Source organism: Octopus sinensis, linkage group LG4 (assembly GCF_006345805.1).
Source record: "Octopus sinensis linkage group LG4, ASM634580v1, whole genome shotgun sequence".
In the NCBI taxonomy this organism is placed as follows: Eukaryota; Metazoa; Mollusca; class Cephalopoda; order Octopoda; family Octopodidae; genus Octopus; species Octopus sinensis.
In genome coordinates this window covers 59,397,060-59,416,176 of record NC_043000.1, presented here as the reverse complement: position 1 = coordinate 59,416,176, position 19,117 = coordinate 59,397,060, and the positions used below count along the sequence as shown (strand labels likewise).

Sequence of the window (19,117 nt, the reverse complement as noted above, 5' to 3'; positions counted from 1 at the left end):
AGACGATGTATTTTAATTACATATCTTTCTAAACTTTAATAAAGATCAACAGCATAATAAGATTGTAATAATATTTTTATAAACTAGCCAAATAAATATTCATATAATAAATAAGTAGTAATATAATTTACGCAAAAATGTTAGTAAATCACGACAGTCGAAGGTGAGTCTTAGAGGTCACGCAACATTCAATTCGACATTAAGTCGGCTTCTTTCTCCAACAGGGCAGGTGTATTAGTCATAAAATATGGTGAGCATTTGAAAAGTTAATTCATTTATTTAGTTCGAGTGACAGGAGTATTTCATATGTAAAATTATGATTATCGAATATTTCCTACTTCGTGTTTGATCATTCATTAACTTTTATTGTTTCCGATTTCTAGTTACATATCAAGTTCCACAAATATTAATGAGAGAAAACGCTATTAAATAACATTCATTTACAAAGATATATATATATATATATATATATAATATATATATATATATATATATATATATAATTAGTTTATTAGCTCTACGGTAAAACGTCGTGCTGAATATAAATTTCGAATAATGCAGCACCAAACTCGTGGATGAAGTTGAAATTGTTAGACTGTGTCAGTCATGTGGCGATGAAGCACAAGTGTTTAATTGTTTAAAATAGTAGAATCCGAAGAAACGATTAAGTTGCATAAACCATCATCAAATCTAGAAATTTGATTCTTTATTCGAAGGTTTAAACATTTCACTATAGATGTAAATTATATGATTAACTATAAACTATTATTTGATCCATGCTTCCTGTCACTATTCCAGCTTGCGTAATAATAAAACCGATTGTCGTCATAATGATTGTTAGTGTTATTAACAATTTAATGTGCGTTTGTAGCTGTTCCAAAATTACCGTGAACCAACATAAATGTCTCCTAATATCCAGTTTTTTCACCTTTCTTAAGGAACTTGGACATCAATCACCAGTGCAATATTAGTGCAGTGCATTTATTTCAGTCCGATAGTTTTATAGATGCAGTTTATCTCCCATTAACTTTTACTTGAGTTGGAAATTGCCCTTATGCCTCATAAATCGACAGTTATATAATTATAAATTATATTTTATCCGCTTTAAAAAAAAAAATTCGCATGCACGTATCTCTAAACGTATGTTACCCACTGTTATTTGCAAATATGGGTATTTAAAAATTTTTTTATATATCGCAAGTCTACTGTAGATTTATATTGAATAGGAAAACCCCATACAATATAATGAAGGTAAAGCTATATAGGCAGACTATTAATCGTTTTAAAATACCTCCCTGCTCCCCATCAGCCCCAGAACTGAGGGGATATTAATCTGAGCCTTAATGATTAGGTTTAGCTCAGTGTGACAAGTGAAGCGACCAGCATTTAGGCTGCAAAACAGACCGTGAAGACCTGTGGGGTCCAAGTGCCTACCACAGCGACATCTCAGTCCCCTGCAGACGTCAGCTCCCACTCTGAGTGTGATGCAGATGTGGAGTTCATCTAGACTGAGTAGACCTCCAATGTTGGTCATAGGCAGGGCATCAATCCAGTCCCGAGAATTTTGCACTAGCTAGAAGTATGTGACACCTTGAAAATTCATCAGATTGATCAAGGAGAGAGTTGAAAGTGGCACCTGAATGCAGATTGTCCCATATTATCTACTTCTGTCTTTCCTCAACTGTAACAGGAACTGACAAACCCAGCTCTCTGCACTGTAACAGAGCTTCATCCATCTCCCTGTTGGAATTAGTCCATGTTGGAGAGATGTTGCCTACTAAAGGGGAGCAAGTATGGATGGAGGAAAGAAAACTGGGAAGAGATAGAGACGAGCATTTGCACAGATCTAGATCCCCAAAACGTTTGGGCAAAGTAGCCTGGTCATGGGACTCTGGGGAGAGTTTGACATTGACCAAGCATTCAAGTTTCCTGAAGATTAGGTCATCGAAGCATTGAAAAGACGATGTGAAGCTATAGAGGGACTAACTCTCAGAAAATTCAATAGCTTAAGAATTGACAAGTAATTCCTAAGTTTAAAAATATCCTTGGTGGAGCTCAATTACCTCAAGGTTTTTTAAAAAGTTATTGAAGGTTAACCATTTTGGACTGAAAGATGAAGTTAAAAGTTTGGTCAGTAATTGGGCTCCAAGGGAGCATCACGCTGATGAAGGAGGAACTGCAATAGAGGGGAGGAAGTCAATAAATAGTTTAATAGACTGCTCAAATGAAGCTGGATGGTTGAAGAACCCGAGCTCTCATTTGGAGTTGTTAACGCTAAGGCCCTTATGACCAAGTTCCTCAATCATTATCCTTGCAGTTGCAAGCAGCTTATCAGGAGGGACTCCCAAACAAGCATCATTGAGATACCAGACATTTAATTCAAGGTTGGCTTCTGTCTTGGTAACATCATCAATACCCAATGTGAATAGGGCAGGATCAAGTGGGTCACCTTGCTGGACTCCAGAGACAGATGGGATAAGGTGGCCATCAAAGGAGAGGTAGGCGGACTCCCAGTAGGTTTGCCAAGCAAAGTGATAAAGTTGTGGGGAATTCTCCCTTACTGCATGGAGGATGACATCCCGACTGATAGAATTAAAGGCGTTCCTAAGGTCTAGTTTGGGGATGACCTTTGGGAACTCAGAGGGCAAGTTTGTGAAAGCCCAAGTGGCATGAGCATCAGCTTCAAAACCTAGCTTAGTACCCACTCCTAGCTGAATAGGGGAAAATTCAGTGAATGGGCAGTTAGAAACTGAGGACAGACACACTTTTGCTATGAGTCATCACCTGGCAGTGAACTATCTCTTCCAACCTGTAGCATTTGAGACATTTGGAGAGACTGGGCCACTAACCATGAAGTTCTTGTCATCGATAGCAGCTTACCTCAACAAGGTATCAGGTGATGCCTGTGATGGTGCATTGCTTTTCCAACACCTTAGCCTTGTCATTGCCCATGGTAATGCTGCAAGCGTGCTGGCTTGCTTCAATAGGTTTCATTCACACTTGTGGTGTGCGACCAATTGAAGCACTTGGTGTTGCATTGATGTTTTCTTTTTACTCTCCTTTTTCTTTTTTCCACCTTGTTTTTATTTTGTCTTTTTTTTTGTATACATTATGAACATTTTATGGATTTCTCTCTGTGATATTATTCATTGTTTTTATTCATACTTCATAGGCTAGTAACCTCATTCTTGTTGGAATTGGCTGTACTATCGTTGGATTTGCAGGTAATACTTTTATATGTATATGTGTATGGTGTAATTTCCAACATGCAATCTTTAAGACAGCATGTTGACACAAATATGTGTGTGTGTGTGTGTATTGAAAAATAACTGCCCAAGGAAAGTTCTTAAGTCAGAAAAAAAAAGAGCACACTCAATTTAAAGTAATAGATTAGTATAATTTTAGTACAATGTTTTAAATGAAGAACCAGGTGACTAAGCATATTTAGCAAATAATTCATGCAGAATCAGACTTCCCTAAGCAAAAGGCATGCCCAAACAATCGTAAGATATAATTGATTGGAAATGTATAGCTAGGCTCTTTTTGCTGAAGGCCAAGGGTGAAAACAAACTACTTGGCTTTCTGTAAAACCGAGGAAATTATGATCATGCTCCTCACCTCCAATAAATATAAACGCGAAGGCTTCCAAAGTTATATCCCTTAGTTTGAGGTACAAAGCTATGTTGTAAACTGAAGGAGTACATGCATAATGTACATGCATGTGTGAGAGTGGGGAAAACAGGAATAAATATATTAATCTCTTAGTACCACAGACTTTCATTTCATCATCATCATCATTCTTTAATGTTTGCTTTCCATGCTGGCATGGGTTGGATGGTTCCACAGGATCCACCAAGCTGCAGGGTCATGCTGAGCTCCAGTGTCAGCTTTGGCTAGCCATAGGAAACATGCCAAAGCTGACACTGGTGCTCAGTGCAGTCCTGTGGCTCACTGAATCCTGTGAAACCGTCTGATCTATGCCAGCATAGAAAGCAAATGTTAAATGATGATGATGATAAAAAAATATTTAGAAGTCTATTTTACTAGACTTGGGTAGTTATAACAATAACTGCCCAAGAATTTGGACAGATGTTGACATTAATATTTTAAATATAGTGACTTCTAAATGAAAATTTTTTCTTTAGTTATAAATATTTTGCTACAGTTAGTTATCAAGACTGTGAACAAATTGAAATCCAGTCCCTTGTCTGATTGAATTTTCCATCAACTCTGTCTGAGAATGATGAGGACCATACTAAACTCTTATACCATACCAAAGTGCGGTGGCTATCAAAAGGAAACTGTGTTTTACGCTTTGTTGAACTGTTTTATATAATATCTTTTTCTTTGAAGATACTCCACTATCCGCTTCATTGATGGCTGCAAGGTGTGATATCCTTTTTCTTTGTGATATATTCACAAAATTAAATGATTTGAATAAATTACTGCAAGGAAACAGAAAAACTCTTGTTGATTGTAAATTATTTATCACTACCCTCATTTCGAAATTGGTGTTGTTTACGACTAACATTTCAAAACGTAAATCCATCAATTTCCACAAATTGATTCTTTGAAAGATGAATTGATTGATGCGGATTTAACTATATATCGTAACTATTTACAATCATTGCTCGATAACATGGTGGAATGATTTCAAGATGTTATTATGCTGAATATTCTAAATTGGTATAGCAGTCCATTTGAGGTCAGTGCAGTCGATTGCGAGGATGATGTTCAGGAGGAATTGATAGGATTACAAAATGACAATGACACCACAATGCAATATCATCATAATGAAATTACTTTTGCTTGCCTTCCCTACCTTATACCTGGTTGAATCTGGTTTTAACCATGTTGGAACTTTATTTTCCCATAAAAGAATTGCACTGGATGTGATACACTGAGGAGACTTGTGGCTAAAGTCGACAAGTTTGAAACCGAATGTATCTGCACTAGCTGCATTGCACGAAACACATGGTTCTCATTAAAAAGCTTTATTCTTTTCCTTTATAATACAATCATTAATTATTATGGAGCATTTTTTGGCTCATAGGTGGGCAATATTGCAATTTGGCGCAAAAAGTTTGGGAAATACTGATGTAGACAATATAACAGGTGACTGTTATATGATGTGACAATTACCCAATATTTAAAGAATATTAAATAGATTAATTCAGCCAGCAGTAAAAATATCTGTTGTGATGGTTTATTCAAAATAGAGAAATTAAGATCTGTTACATGATATAATTCTTATTAGGTTAAGGCAAAGTAGTTAAATTGATATGCTATTCAACTACAAGCTTACAGATTTTGTGTTCAAATTTTATTGTTGACATTATGTATTGAGGCAGAATACATCTAGATTGAATCATCAGCTTTAATAACCATTAAACTGGAGATAAATACCAGTTTTGTTAACTATATTGGACTCCTAAACATATTTACTTTTAAAGTTATTGTTGGATATAAAGTATTGCATCAAGATGTGCTAGCCAATGCCAGTGTCACATAACTGGCCCATTTAAAAGTAACCTTCACTCGTTGAGCAATATGCTGTGCTTGAGAAGACCTGTTGAGTCAAGTGAAATCGTAGTTGTGGCCAATACCAGTGCCACCTGACGTAAAAAAGCACCATTCATGTGTGGTCAATACTAGTGCCACCTGACTGGTCCCCGTGCTGATGGCATGTAAAAAGCATCCACTTTGCTCTCAAAGTGGTCAGTGTTAGGAAGGGCATCCAGCTGTAGAAACCTTGCCTGATCTGATTGGAGCCTGGGCTAGACTCCTGGCTTACCAGTCCTCAGTCAAACCATCCAACCCATGCCATCATGGAAAGCAGACATTAAACAACAATGATGATGATGTTGAGATGACTGCATCAGCTATATAGACATTAAAAGGCTGGCAGATGATGAATAGTTTAAGAGGAATGAATTCAAGAAAACACAAATGATGTACCTGTTAGGTGTTAAAAATATTTTTAATATTAACCCTTTTCCAGTTCAAAGCATTTTCATAAGTTTGTCCTAAACATTCATGCTTGTTTTCAAACTATTAGTTAGCCCTTGTTTCATACATTCTGAGTTATATAAAGCTTTCCTTTATATATCCTGTGCACCATATGTGATATACAGGACAGACAGAGGGTAAAAGACTCTGATGAACCTATCAACAGTGATTATTAATGTTGGTTATTATACTTGAAAAATACAGTTCTCATAATGTCCATCAGTGCATCATGTGTGAATATTCATTCTTTTTACAGGTCGCTATGCTCTTCGTTATGGCAAAGTTGCAGGAGAAACTTTAAAAAAACAAATAGATTCTTTACCATCAACATCTGTAAGTATTTAGCTTCTTACTGGTATCTTCATATTTTATGTTTTTATTATTATTGTTATTAAGTTTGTGAGATAGCAGAGTGGTAACTTAAATGCCTTGTGGTATTTAATTGCATCACTCTACCTTCTGATTTCAAGCTCTGCTGAAATTTACTTGGGTGCTTCTGGCATTCATTACATAAACACCAGTAATATACTGGAGTTAATTCATTTGGCTGGAACCCTATCCTTCCAAATGTGTTTTTATTAATCTTTAACCAGTTTTCAGAGACACATGTGAAGAGAAAGTGTTTTCTTTGCTACTGTATGTTTATGTACTTATGTACTTATGTATTGAATGTAATCTCTCAACACCTGGTATAAAGCCACCTCCCTCAATACAACACCTCTGCTTAGTTGAATTGTTCTTGTAAGTTATTGGTGACATTATAGTGCAAATGCTGCAAAAAAAGAAAACCCAGTACACTCTGTAAAGTGACTGGTGTTGGGAAGAGCATTCAGTCATAAAAACTATGACTAAGCAGATAGTGGAGCCTGGTACAGTCCTCTGGCTTGTCATTTCCATTTGAACTATCTAGCCATTTTCAGCATATAAGATAGACATTAAATGATGGTGATATATTTTTAATCATCATTATCATTGATAATTATCTACGTTCCTGGTTGGCATTGCTTGAATAGTTTGACAGGATCATACAAGCTGGAAGATTGCATCAAACTCCAAAGTCTTCTTTGGCATAGTTTCTATGACTGAATATTCTTCCTAATGCCAACCACTTTACAGAGTGTTCTGAATGCTTTTTTTTTATATGATACTGGCATTAGTAAAATTATCAAGTAACTCAAAAGACAAAGATATATATATCTTTGTCTTTTGAGGGAGAGAGAAAACAAACAGTTTGTTAATAATTATTTTACTGTCCTGTATTATGAATAACAATGTTAATTTTTATTCTAATAAGCAACTTTCTTTTTGTTCAGGCATTTACCTATAACAAATATTACAAAGGTGGTTTTGAACCCAAAATGTCCAAACGAGAAGCTGGATTAATTCTTGGTGTCAGGTCAGTTTGTAATCATCAGTTTTGTTTATGAGAATGATGGTATGCATGCTCCTTATTTTACATTGCATATTATTTTTCATTCTAGATTGCTCATAATTTAGTGTAATTTAGAGATCTAATATCATTACTTATTTAAAAGTGGCAAAGTAGCAGACTCATAAGCACACCAGGCAGAATGCTTAGCAGCATTTCATCTGTCTTTACATTCTGAGTTCAAATTCTGCCACAGTCGACTTTACCTTTCATCCTTCCAGGCTTCATAAAATAAGTACCAGTTGAGTACTGGGGTCGATGTAATCAACTTACCTCCTCCCCTGAAGTTGCTACCCCTGTGCCATAGTTTATTCCATGTGTTTTGGCAGCTGATGACACTCGAAAATATGCACAGCTAAGCTAAGAATCTCCCTTGTTTTTAATTGCCTCATTCATTCAAACTCATCTATTCTCCAAAATAATTCTTTCTTGTTTGTTCTAACTCTACAATGTCTGACCTTGTTTCTTGGCTACATGTATAACTCCTTCTTGTTTGCTCTAGCCCTTAAAATGACCTTTTATGTCAGTGGTTGCACCCACCCTTTCCCACACCCACCACCAATACCGGAAATCTCTTTCTCTCTCACTCTTACTTATTTATTTATTTTTTTTTTTATTTATTTACACATCTCTGCAGCATCAATACTGCTTCACCCACAAGGCTCATGACACTTATATTTACAATGCCCCAAATACTTTCATATACAATGCTTCCTCATTCCACCTCCCACCCCCGCCCCGAGGTAACAACCTTAACAACTCTAACATATTTGAATGACAGTACGTTAAAAGCAAGAACAAATATCATCATGCCTGTTACCAAATGTTCTCTTCGGGTACTGAATAACATCTCTCCTTCCTGTGTTATCTCCCATATCTCTTTCTCAGTTTTCAGAGTTGGCACTCTAAATGTAGGCACATTGAAAGATAGGTCTAGCAAGATTGTAGAGATGCTTGAACAGAGACATGTTGATGTATGTTGCGTACAAGAGGTAAGATGGAGAGGAGCTTCAGCCAGAGTCCTCACAGGCAAAGCACATAGGTATAAACTCTTCTAGGAAGGTAATAGCGATGGAATAGGGGATGTGGGCATACTTCTAGCAGAGAAATGGGTGGATAAGGTCATAAAGGTAGTGAGAGTGTGCGATAGAGTACTTAAACTCAGGCGAGTCTTGCTGAATGGTTTTCTCTGCCTATGCCCCACAAGCAGACCTACCAAATGAACAGAAGGATTGTTTTATATTCCTCTGCAAGCTACCTCAAAGATGAGTGACAATGATCTCATCGTTGTGGGTGGAGATTTTAATGGGCATGTCAGACTGCATTCTGGTATCTTCCATGGTGTACATGGGGGCCATGAAATGAAGAGGAAACTAGGCTCCTGGAGTTCTGTGATGCAAATAACCTATTGATCTGCAACACCAACTTCAGGAAGCCATCTAACCATCTGATAACCTATCAATCTGCTAACCAGATCAATTTCATTCTCACCAGACAGCGGGGTGCATGGTTGCTCTTAAATACAAAGACCCTCCCTGGTGAAGAATGTACCCCCCAACATAGACTAGTTATTAGTGACTTTAGACTCAAGCCAGAAGGATGCCAAAAAGCAGACCAATCTGGAAAAGAAGGACTTGGAAGCTTAGGAACCCTTCATATGGTCAGAGTTTAGGGATATCCTTACTGAGAAATTTGATGATAGGGAGGAGGAGCTACAGTTCTGTGACATAGAAGACAGCTGGGAATTCCTGCAAAGTCCCTTCCTGACCTAGGGTAACATGGTGGTGGAACAATACTGTAGACAGGGCTATTAGAGCAAAGAAACAGGCTTGGAATGCCTGGAAGAGTTGGGGTAGCAGGAGAATGTGTCAGATAGCCAAAAGGGAAGCTAAGAGACAGGTATATATAGCCAAGGGAGTAGCAGAAAAGAAGTTTGCCAATGTTCAGCAACGTGAGAACCAAAGAACTGAAGTATTTTGGAATGCAAGACTGTGTGGCACGTAAAAAGCACCCACTCCTATCTCAGAGTGGTTGGCATTAAGAAGGGCATCCAGCTGTAGAAACATTGCCAGATCAGATTGGAGCCTGGCTCTCCAGACCTCAGTCAAACCGTCCAACCCATGCCAGCATGGAAAATGGACGATGATGATGATGAATATGATAGTTTACTTACATAAGAGATGTAAAAGAAAATTTAGAAAACATTTGGCATTCAGTGTACTTTCTGGGTGGAATCAGTTTGAATACTTTTCACTCTTTGCTTGCATATCTTTCAGCTTCTATGATTTGAAATTATCTCAGCTGTTCTCTAGAATATTCTTTTCTACTTTAGGCACAAAGCCTGAAATTTTTGTAGAGGGTCAGTGGATTAGATCAACCCCCGAAGGGATGAAAGACAAAGTCAACTTTAGTGGAATTTGAACTCAGGACAAAATACTGCTTAGCATTTTGCCCAGCATGCTAACGTTTCTGCCAGCTTGCCACCTTAGTTCTCTAGAATATTACTGCAACAATGTCATTGGATCACTATCACTTCTATAAACACCAAGCAAAAACTGCTAATCAGACAATCATAGTCAGTACTTTATGATGTATTACCGCGACTATGTTTTCTCTCTCTCTCTACGAATTTTAAGGAATCAGACTACCTTGCATATCTTCACTGTAGGAACTTCCTGAGCCCTCACTCTGTGCCATGCTGTAGTTCCAGACCATACTAAGACATGTTATATATATGCATTTAATTAAATATCTCTGTGCTGTAGGTCTAATTGAGAAGATATTCTGTCTTCTTGAGTAGAAAATATTGTATCTGATCATTTTAATGCCCACTTTTCCTTGCATACATGACTCAGATGGAATTCATTGTGACATTTTCTATGACTAGATGTCCTTTCTGTTGTCAACACTCACCTGTTTCCAAGCAAGATAAGATTTCCCCATAGCCACACATATTTTTCATAGAGGATTACAAACAAGCAACATCTCTTGTATGATGGTGGTACTTATTTATGACCATCTCATGATGTCAGGACCACACACACACACACACACACACATATAACAAACTTCTTTCAGTTTCTGCCTACCAAATTTAATCACATGGCTTTGGTTGGAAGAAAACACCAGCCCATGGTGACACCGTGGAACTGAACCTGAAACCACATGATTGGGACGCAAACTTTTGAACCATACAACCATGCCTGCACTTCACAGCCATACCTACATCTCACAACCATATCTGCATCTTTGTGTTGATATATAACGCCTGTAGGGATACAGCTATAGTTATATATAGATTTAACCTGATTGTAAAACATATAAATAAGGGATTTTTGATTCCAGGGGTGTTTGAAAGTGTAAAGCAATCAGTTATAATGCCTCCAAGGAATGAAATTGTTACTGCTGTCACTCAACCTGTAACAAACAATGCTGTACAATATCACCATTCAACACACACGCTTATAATGAGCTTCTTGCAGGTTCCATTTTCCAAATTTACTCACAAGGCATCAGTCCAAACTTCTATGTAAATTTCTTATGTATGTAAACGAGTATGTGTGTGAAGTATAATCTGTACCTTGTTTTCTTTATATACTTAAAGAATTGCTTGGTTTAAAGAAAACACAGTAAGATTAGTAAATTCTTTCTATTTTCTATTTTAGCCCATCTGTGAGTAAATCTAAACTTAAAGAAGCCCACAAAAGAATTATGCTTTTAAACCATCCAGACAGAGGTAAGTCTTCTCTACTTTCTGGGGACCTTGAACATCAAATATGCACTTTATGCTTCTATACAAGAAGCATTTATTATATTCAGGAAAGCTTTCAACCATATCTGGCATGCAAGTCTCCTATCAAAACTTCCTCCCACCTATGGCTCTTATCTATCATTTCCTGGATCTGCAGCTTTCTAACAGATCATACTATCGTGGCATATGTTGATGGTGCTTTTTCAGCCCCCTTCTCCATCAAGTCTGATATTTCTCAGTTCTGTTCTGTCACTTTCTCCCTCTATCCTTTATACATCAATACTTTCTTTGCACCCCCTCGCACACAGATTACACAATCCTTCATTTCTACTTAAGGTTCGTTATCCATGAATTATCCACATGCAACCTTAATACAACTTGTCAGACATGCATTGATTGAGGCCATAGCAACCTTGTCCCTATTAACAACAAAAAAACTTGAGCATTATGCATATCAAGGAAACACTACCACACCATACCCTTTCTAAACATTAGAGCCTTCACACTTACTTCAAATGTTGGACCTCACTACTACCAAGGATCTTTCCTGGCAAAAGTACATCCTTCATACAGTTAGAACTACATCTCTAAAGACTAGCCCTTCTAAAGGCCTGAAGATATTTCAGTCCCCAACAGCTACTGACGTTCCAGGAGACTTGAGTAATGCCCACAGTTGAGTACTGCTCCCACATCTGGGGCTGTGCTGCTTCTACATTGATACCTTGGGTCACATCTAGAGAAGGGCCACCCAACTGATTGTCACAGATGCACTTTAGCCTATTAATGCACAGACATATTGTCTCCTCTGTAATGGCTTTTGCTCTTTGGAATTGGTTGATCATGTACCTCTACCACTCCAAACAAACAAACTAGAAAGACTTTGTACTAACCAGAAAACCTAATAGACAGCCGGCTGTGAATACAAACTCTTTTCTTGATGAAGAATGTACCACCTAATAAAGTCTAGGTATTTATGAGACCAGAGTAAGATCTAGTTGAACCAAGAGGTACAAGACAATCTGTAGAAGGAAAGAATGGAAGCTGAATAAAAGTTCAGAAATGTACTATGTAATATCTCTGTCTTGAAAGAAGAGGAGATAGAGGCTTGCAAAACAGATAAGGCAACTTACTGCAGGCCACAGACTGGATCTGTAGGTAGAGCAAGATTCCAGTCAAATGGAATGTGACATAGTGGTAGTAGTAGTATGTTAATGAGAGCCATAAAAGCTAAGAGACAAATCAGGAATAAAAGGGGAGAACCAGGAACAATGTCAGGTAGCTAAAAGAATGGCTAGATGTCAAGTAGACTTATCAAGGAGAAAAGTAGAAAGTTTGCTGATTTTATAGAGGAATAAGGCATTCTAGATTTCAAAGCAATGTGTTAATATGGATTAAGACATCATAGGTAAGAAGTGTGTATGCAATGGTAGCAGTGCATTTGCCTTCTCTTGTGCCAAGAAGGTGATATGGAAATACTACTATAAGAAGAATCCAATGAAGAGATTCAAGAAGTAGTTTCAGAAGTAGCACCAGCTATATATATGGTTGATAAGGTTATAAAGGCATGAAAAGCAGCTTGACTATCAGAGATAGTCTCTGAGATGCTGAAAATATCAAGCAAAGTAGGATATGCACTAGTCATTCACTCATTCACGAAGTCAATCAAGTCAAGCAGGAAGTGATCATTTCCACTGACTGGTGTAGCAGTTTCATTATCACTTACTACATGGTCAAAGGAGATGTTCTAGAAAGTGGTATATAACTAATTAAGAGGAAAATTAGCTTTGATGAGTTTGCAGTTCAGGTTTGTGCTTGAATAGAGTACCACTGATACCCACTTCTCAGTAAGACAATTACAAGAGAATTTCTTTATAGCATACCACTATAGTAAGCATTCATTAACCTTGTGAAGGCCTTTTAGTATGACATTCTGTAGTCTGGAGGTTGCTAAGAAAACAATGTATAGATGAATGCCTTTGGAGAACCTTAGCAACAAGGTCAGCAATGAATTTGCACACAAGTAGGTGTCCATTCGAGTTCAATTCTTAGCCATCTACTGTTTATTATAGTTTTTCAGGTTATAACAGGGAAGTTAAAGACTAGCTATCCTTAAGAACTTGTTTTTCTCATGATACTGCAGATTCTCAGTCTCCTTTATTCATACTTTCCTGCTAAGTTGCATCTCACTTCTGGCAATAAAGAAATAGAATCTCTCTGCAATTTCCAACAAACTATTCAAGTAGTAGATGGTTTTTGGTTACTGGTTCCTTAGACTGTTGCTTTTACCAATGAAAAGTTTCACTTTTAAAAACTTTATTCTTAGCCAATGATGCCATTCAAAGGAACAGAGAATAAAACCGCTATTGATAGTTATGTGAAATTTGAGATACAGCACTTCCAGTTAATTTTGATACTATATTTAATATTCTTTTATTACTATGTTTGCCTCAATGCAAAGTATATTTTCCTAATGCATTGACACATTACTACTTCCATCATAAATTATTCTTTCATCATTATATTGTAATATGGATATGTTGTAAACTTTTCTTTGATTTGTGTTTATTTTCAGGTGGATCTCCATATTTAGCAGCTAAAATCAATGAAGCTAAAGACTATTTAGAAAATAATAAAAACTAAGTAACTTAATAACAAGAAATATTTGACATTTTGGAAATTATTTCCCAACTGTTACAGTGATGTTTTTTATTCATACTCTGTAGAAATAAATATTTTTTTAATTAAAAACTTTTTATTTTGATTGTTTTAAATGCTTATAAATTAGCTGACAACAGACTAAGTAAAAAATGTAAAGATTTTAAACTGGCGGAGGCATGGCTGTGTGGTAAGAAGCTTGCTTCCCAACCATGTGAATTCCACTGTGCAGCAACTTGGACAAGTGTCTTCTACTGTAGCTTCTGACCAACCCAAACCTTGTGGGTGGATTTGGTATACATCTATATGTGTGTCTTTGTGCCTGTGTTTGTCCCTCGCATGACAACTGTTGTTGGTATGTTTACATCCCCATAACTTAGCAGTTTGGGAAAAGAGACTGATAGAATAAGTATTGGACTTAAAAGAATTAGTACTGGGGTTGATTTAGTCAACTAAACATTCTTCAAGGTGTTACTCCAAATCTATTTAAAATGGTTTTGATTTTTAAATATACAGTCTGTTTGCTACATAATTACTAAATAAAAACATTCCAACAGATTGATCCTTCAATGTTAGCACAAAATCCAAAGATTTCTAGCTTTGACCATCTTTGGACATATGACAGGGGAGATTCATCATCATAATCATCATCGTTTAACATCCATTGTCTATGCTGGCCTGGATTGGACGGTTTTACCAGAGCTGATTTAACATGGTTTCTATGGCTGGATGCCCTTCCTAACACCATCCATTTTTACAGAGTGTGCTGGTTGCTTTTAAGAGAAGGTGATGTGCAGTGAGACTGAACCCAAAATTATATGGTTGGGAAGCAAGCTTCTTTACCACATATTCATGTCTGCACCTATGACTATAATTAAATGTGCATTATTTTTTCTGACTAGCATAGTACCTGTCAAAAATGATGATGGACTGAGTATGGAATAAATTTTGTAAACAAATTGCACAATTTCTTCCAGCTCTTTATGATCTGATTTCAAAGTTTACTGTGGTTAACTTTATTTTCCACCTTTCTGGATCAATAAAATAAAGTACTGGAATCAATGGTATCAATCCCTCCCTGCCACCTTCAAATTTGCTTGCCTATTTATTGCCTAAGTCAAAAACAATTCTTATAAGCATTGGAAAACATGCTTTGTGGCACTTGCTCTAGCTCTTTATATTCTGAGTTCAAATCCTGCCACAGTCGATTTTGTCTCTCTTCTTTTGAGGTCAGTAAAATAAAGTATCAGTCAAGTATTGAGGTCAGTGTTATCAACCAAATCTTTCCCCTTGAAATTACTGGCTTTGTACCTAAGTCAGAAATTACTATTTCAATTTGTCAATGCTATATTTTGTTTTTAAACAATTTTGTCAAATACTTTCCACAGACTATTTCTTCATATAATTGTCATGATTTTTGTACTAAATATTGAATATTCACGTTAGTCTATGGCTTCAACTACAGAGGTGGACTATAATCGATATATTGGACTTAGTAGTTGTCTGATACTTTATCGACAAACGAAATAATGATCACTACCCAATGCCGAGATATGAACTATTCCAGAAACTAAAGAGCAGAAAAAAATTCAGTGCAATCGATTTACAAAACGTATATTTACAGACTGAATCAACAGAAAAAATTAAAATTACGCCTATAGTGAGATTTAGAATCGATCTTAAAATCCTCGGTTGTCAGGTCCGAGACTCTCGGAGATCACGCTCAAGTCATACGATATGTCCTGATTGCAGGGATACTACGCCATATGAACATCATCTGCAATGTCCTTGAATTTCGCGCGCTCTTCTTAGAATTTAGGCGAAAGCCCGTCAAGAACAGTCGCAGATGTTTGAGACCGTCACCAGATAACACATTCTCAACCTTCCCCACAAGCAAACCAGATCAATCGCAAAGGTTTGAGAGAGCTACGGAGAACACACATCTCACCTCTTACCAAACAAATACCAAGTCTTCCTTTGCTGAATCCGGCTAGAAATGAAAGAAATTCTTCGTAATTGCAGACCAGCTCTTTCCTGCTTCTTGAGCATAACCAATCATTACTATATATATTTGTTACATCGAGGTTCGATACTGCTTCTTACATTCTCAGTCAGCAATCATCAGAAATTTTCAATAAATCTTGTAATAAAAATATACTGTTATGTTTGCGTCTGTTCACTATGGAATAACACGCAGCCGACACAACAATACATTTATTGAATCCACGACATTTGGTAACGGGCATACATTTCAACGCGACACACTTATCGATCCTAGGAATTGACAACGAATACCATTCTTGATTTTACACCTCTATTTATATTTCAACGTCTTGCCGATCAAATGTTATCTAGAATTAAGTATTGTGCATCGTATATGAATGATATCATCATTTGGACAGTGAGTTTGAAATGACGTAAAGTAAAATGTGATTTTTATTTTCATCAACAAGCCTTGGTGATTATCTGGCACAAAGATAATCCGGAAAAATACAAATTCAGCTTTAAAAATTACCTATTTCAAAGAATGAAAATGAAGCATTAGCATTTTCTTCGAGAATCGATATAGCACTTATACTGTACGAAAATGAACATACCATTCATATGAAAATTTTGGTAGTATCTGAGTCATTGGTCAATGTAGGATCAGCATGGTCGTTTTAAAGTCTTGGAAATTTGAGCAGTTACTTGAGCTGTCAAGTGCTTAAGAACGTTACATTCTGCATTTGGGATCTCCGAAATTAAAGGGAATATAAAAATAAAGTATGTTATGAGAGCTAGCAAGTTTAGGGCCAGTTCTGTGGATTAGTTTAGCTACAACGTAAAAAGACAGTTGAACGTTCATTGATGCATACATCTGAAACACTGAATGCACATCAACGGTGATGTTCGCGAAGAGAAATTGTCTACTTATAATTAGGGACGAAATTCTGAATTAATCACCGATCACAACCATAGGATAAAAATGAACCGGTACCAACATCTCAACAACTGCAGCGTTAGACGACGTTAGTGACATCGTACAAATTATACTGTAAGATATAAAGTTTCGAAGCAACATAAAAATTACAAATACATTATCAAGACCGCAGATGAGATCTGATTGCGATTTTGGCGAAAGGCATAAAAATCCTTCTATCTGAAATTGAAATACACCAAAGCATTGATTAAAGTCTAGATGGAATCATGGTTGCCACTAAAGAAATAGAATCAACCAGGAAGTCTGAAATCGATATTACTCGAAATAATTCGTCGATTATAGTTTGTCGGGAAAACTAAATATTGAAGACGAACATTTAGAAGAAAACTGGATAAAACGTGACCCAATTAATTAGCACGGAAATTTAATTAATTTTGCAGTCCAATTTTCGTAGAGTAATTATTGAGAAAATATTACGGAATGAAATTCTGATTAAACTGCATGAAGATCATTGAGTCATGACCCGAATGAAACAAATGAGTTTTAGGAACTGCTACGGGCCAAAAATGCAATCTGGTATAGCTGCGATTGTTAAGCATCTGGTATCTGATATAGCTGCAATTGTCCAATATCTCGACCAGTTACCAATGCACCAGAAAAGATTATAACTAATGGCCAAAAACATCTGGATTTTGGCAACGAATACATGTCAACTACATCAGATCATTTTACGACGAAAGGTTGCTTTTTGTCAGTGATTCGTTCTCGAAATATCTACATTTTTTTTTCTTGCATCAGACAACATCAAGAGCCTCTAATTGAGCTTTGCTCAAATGTACAAAGAATTCGAAAAACATGCGATGTAAACCATTTATTACTAGGGTCGATGTAATTGTTTAGTCCCCTCCCTCAAAATTTCAGGTTTTGTGCCTTTATTAGAAACGATTATTATTATTATTATTGTTATTATTATTATTATTATTATTATTATTATTATTATTATTATTATTATTATTATTATTATTATTATCGCCATAGGCGCAGGCGTGGCTGTGTGATAAGAAGCTTGCTCCCCAACCACATAGTTCCGGTTTCAGTCCCACTGCGTGGCACCTTGGGCAAATGTCTTCTACTATAGCCTCGGCCCGAGCAAAGCCTTGTGAGTAGATTTGGTAGACGGAAACTGGAAGAAGCCGGTCGCGCGCGCGCGCGCGTGTGTATTTATGTGTGTTGCCTCTGTCTGCCATCGCTTGACAACCGATGCTGGTGTGTTTACACCCCGTAATTTACCAGTTCGGCACAAGAAACCGATAGAATAAATACTAGGCTTACAAAGAATAAATTCTGGGGCCAATTTCTCCAACTAAAACATTTTAAGGCGATACTCCTGCATGACAGCAGTCAGATGACTGAAACAAGCAAAAAAATAATATGATCAAGACAGGGTAACTTGAGCTCTGTAAGTATTGCGTCTTCTCCATCATTTCGGCCTGTTGAGGGTCCCGTACAGGAATTAATTTTGTTATAATTTCATTATCAAAATTATCTGGGTCACTGTGGTAATATTTGGTTCAGAACTACTCCCGTTCCAGTGGGATATACTTTAATATTTATTTTGAGTCATTTGGGAAAACAAGATGATGGAGACTGGAGTAGCTAATTAGTTAAACGACAGTTGATTAGGATAATCGTCAACAATCAATGGTGCGGCGCTGAAGAGGGCGATTAGAGCAGAATCGTTAGCGTTTAACAAAGAACTAGTAGCAGAAATAGATTTGAGACAGAACTAGTGAGCAACCTCAAGAGACGATTAGTAAAGGCATTGCGACCGATGTACTAGCAGTGGGAATGACACCTCCACCATTTCTCCGAGGCGAAGCATGAAGTGTGCCTTGTCAGAGCTAAGTCACGTGCGCTCAAACACAAAGGAACAAAAACTATCCGATGGTCCCGTCCCGTGCGGCGGATCATCATCTGCACCAAAAGTGTCAACAGTAGGTTGATTATTGCTAAACAAAGCACTCGTGCTTTGTGCACTTTCATTGACTTCACTGGTGCTTGCATGGCTTGTTTCAGTTGCAGGTAATGACAAACTTTTAGAGACGTAAAACTTATATTTTGTAAAATAGTTTGATAGTTTTTGACATTTAGAAATTTCGTTATATTGCTTTTCTTTGAGTTGGCATTTCTGGTATCCGCCTAAGTACTTTCTTGAAGACATTGCTATTCCTCGTTGGGCCTAGACCTCCGTAAAAAAAAAAAAAAAAAAAAAGGTGTTGGGGTAATATTTTCATTAGCCATAAGACAGAACTCGATCAAGATAAGGGGAAGAGGCAGCGAATGTGCTGTTTTC

At 36.9% G+C, this 19,117-nt stretch overlaps 1 protein-coding gene across 1 annotated transcript; it reads left to right on the top strand.

Annotated features, from left to right (window-relative positions):
• Nucleotides 1-127: 127 nt before the first annotated feature.
• On the top strand, nt 128-13,948 carry LOC115210825 (mitochondrial import inner membrane translocase subunit TIM14). The gene is made up of 6 exons (XM_029779573.2): nt 128-250; nt 3,173-3,224; nt 6,266-6,342; nt 7,323-7,405; nt 11,104-11,174; nt 13,762-13,948. The coding sequence occupies exons 1-6, from the start codon at nt 248-250 to the stop codon at nt 13,827-13,829; spliced, it is 354 nt and encodes a 117-aa protein (XP_029635433.1). The 5' UTR covers nt 128-247; the 3' UTR covers nt 13,830-13,948.
• The last annotated feature ends 5,169 nt before the right edge of the window (nt 13,949-19,117 follow it).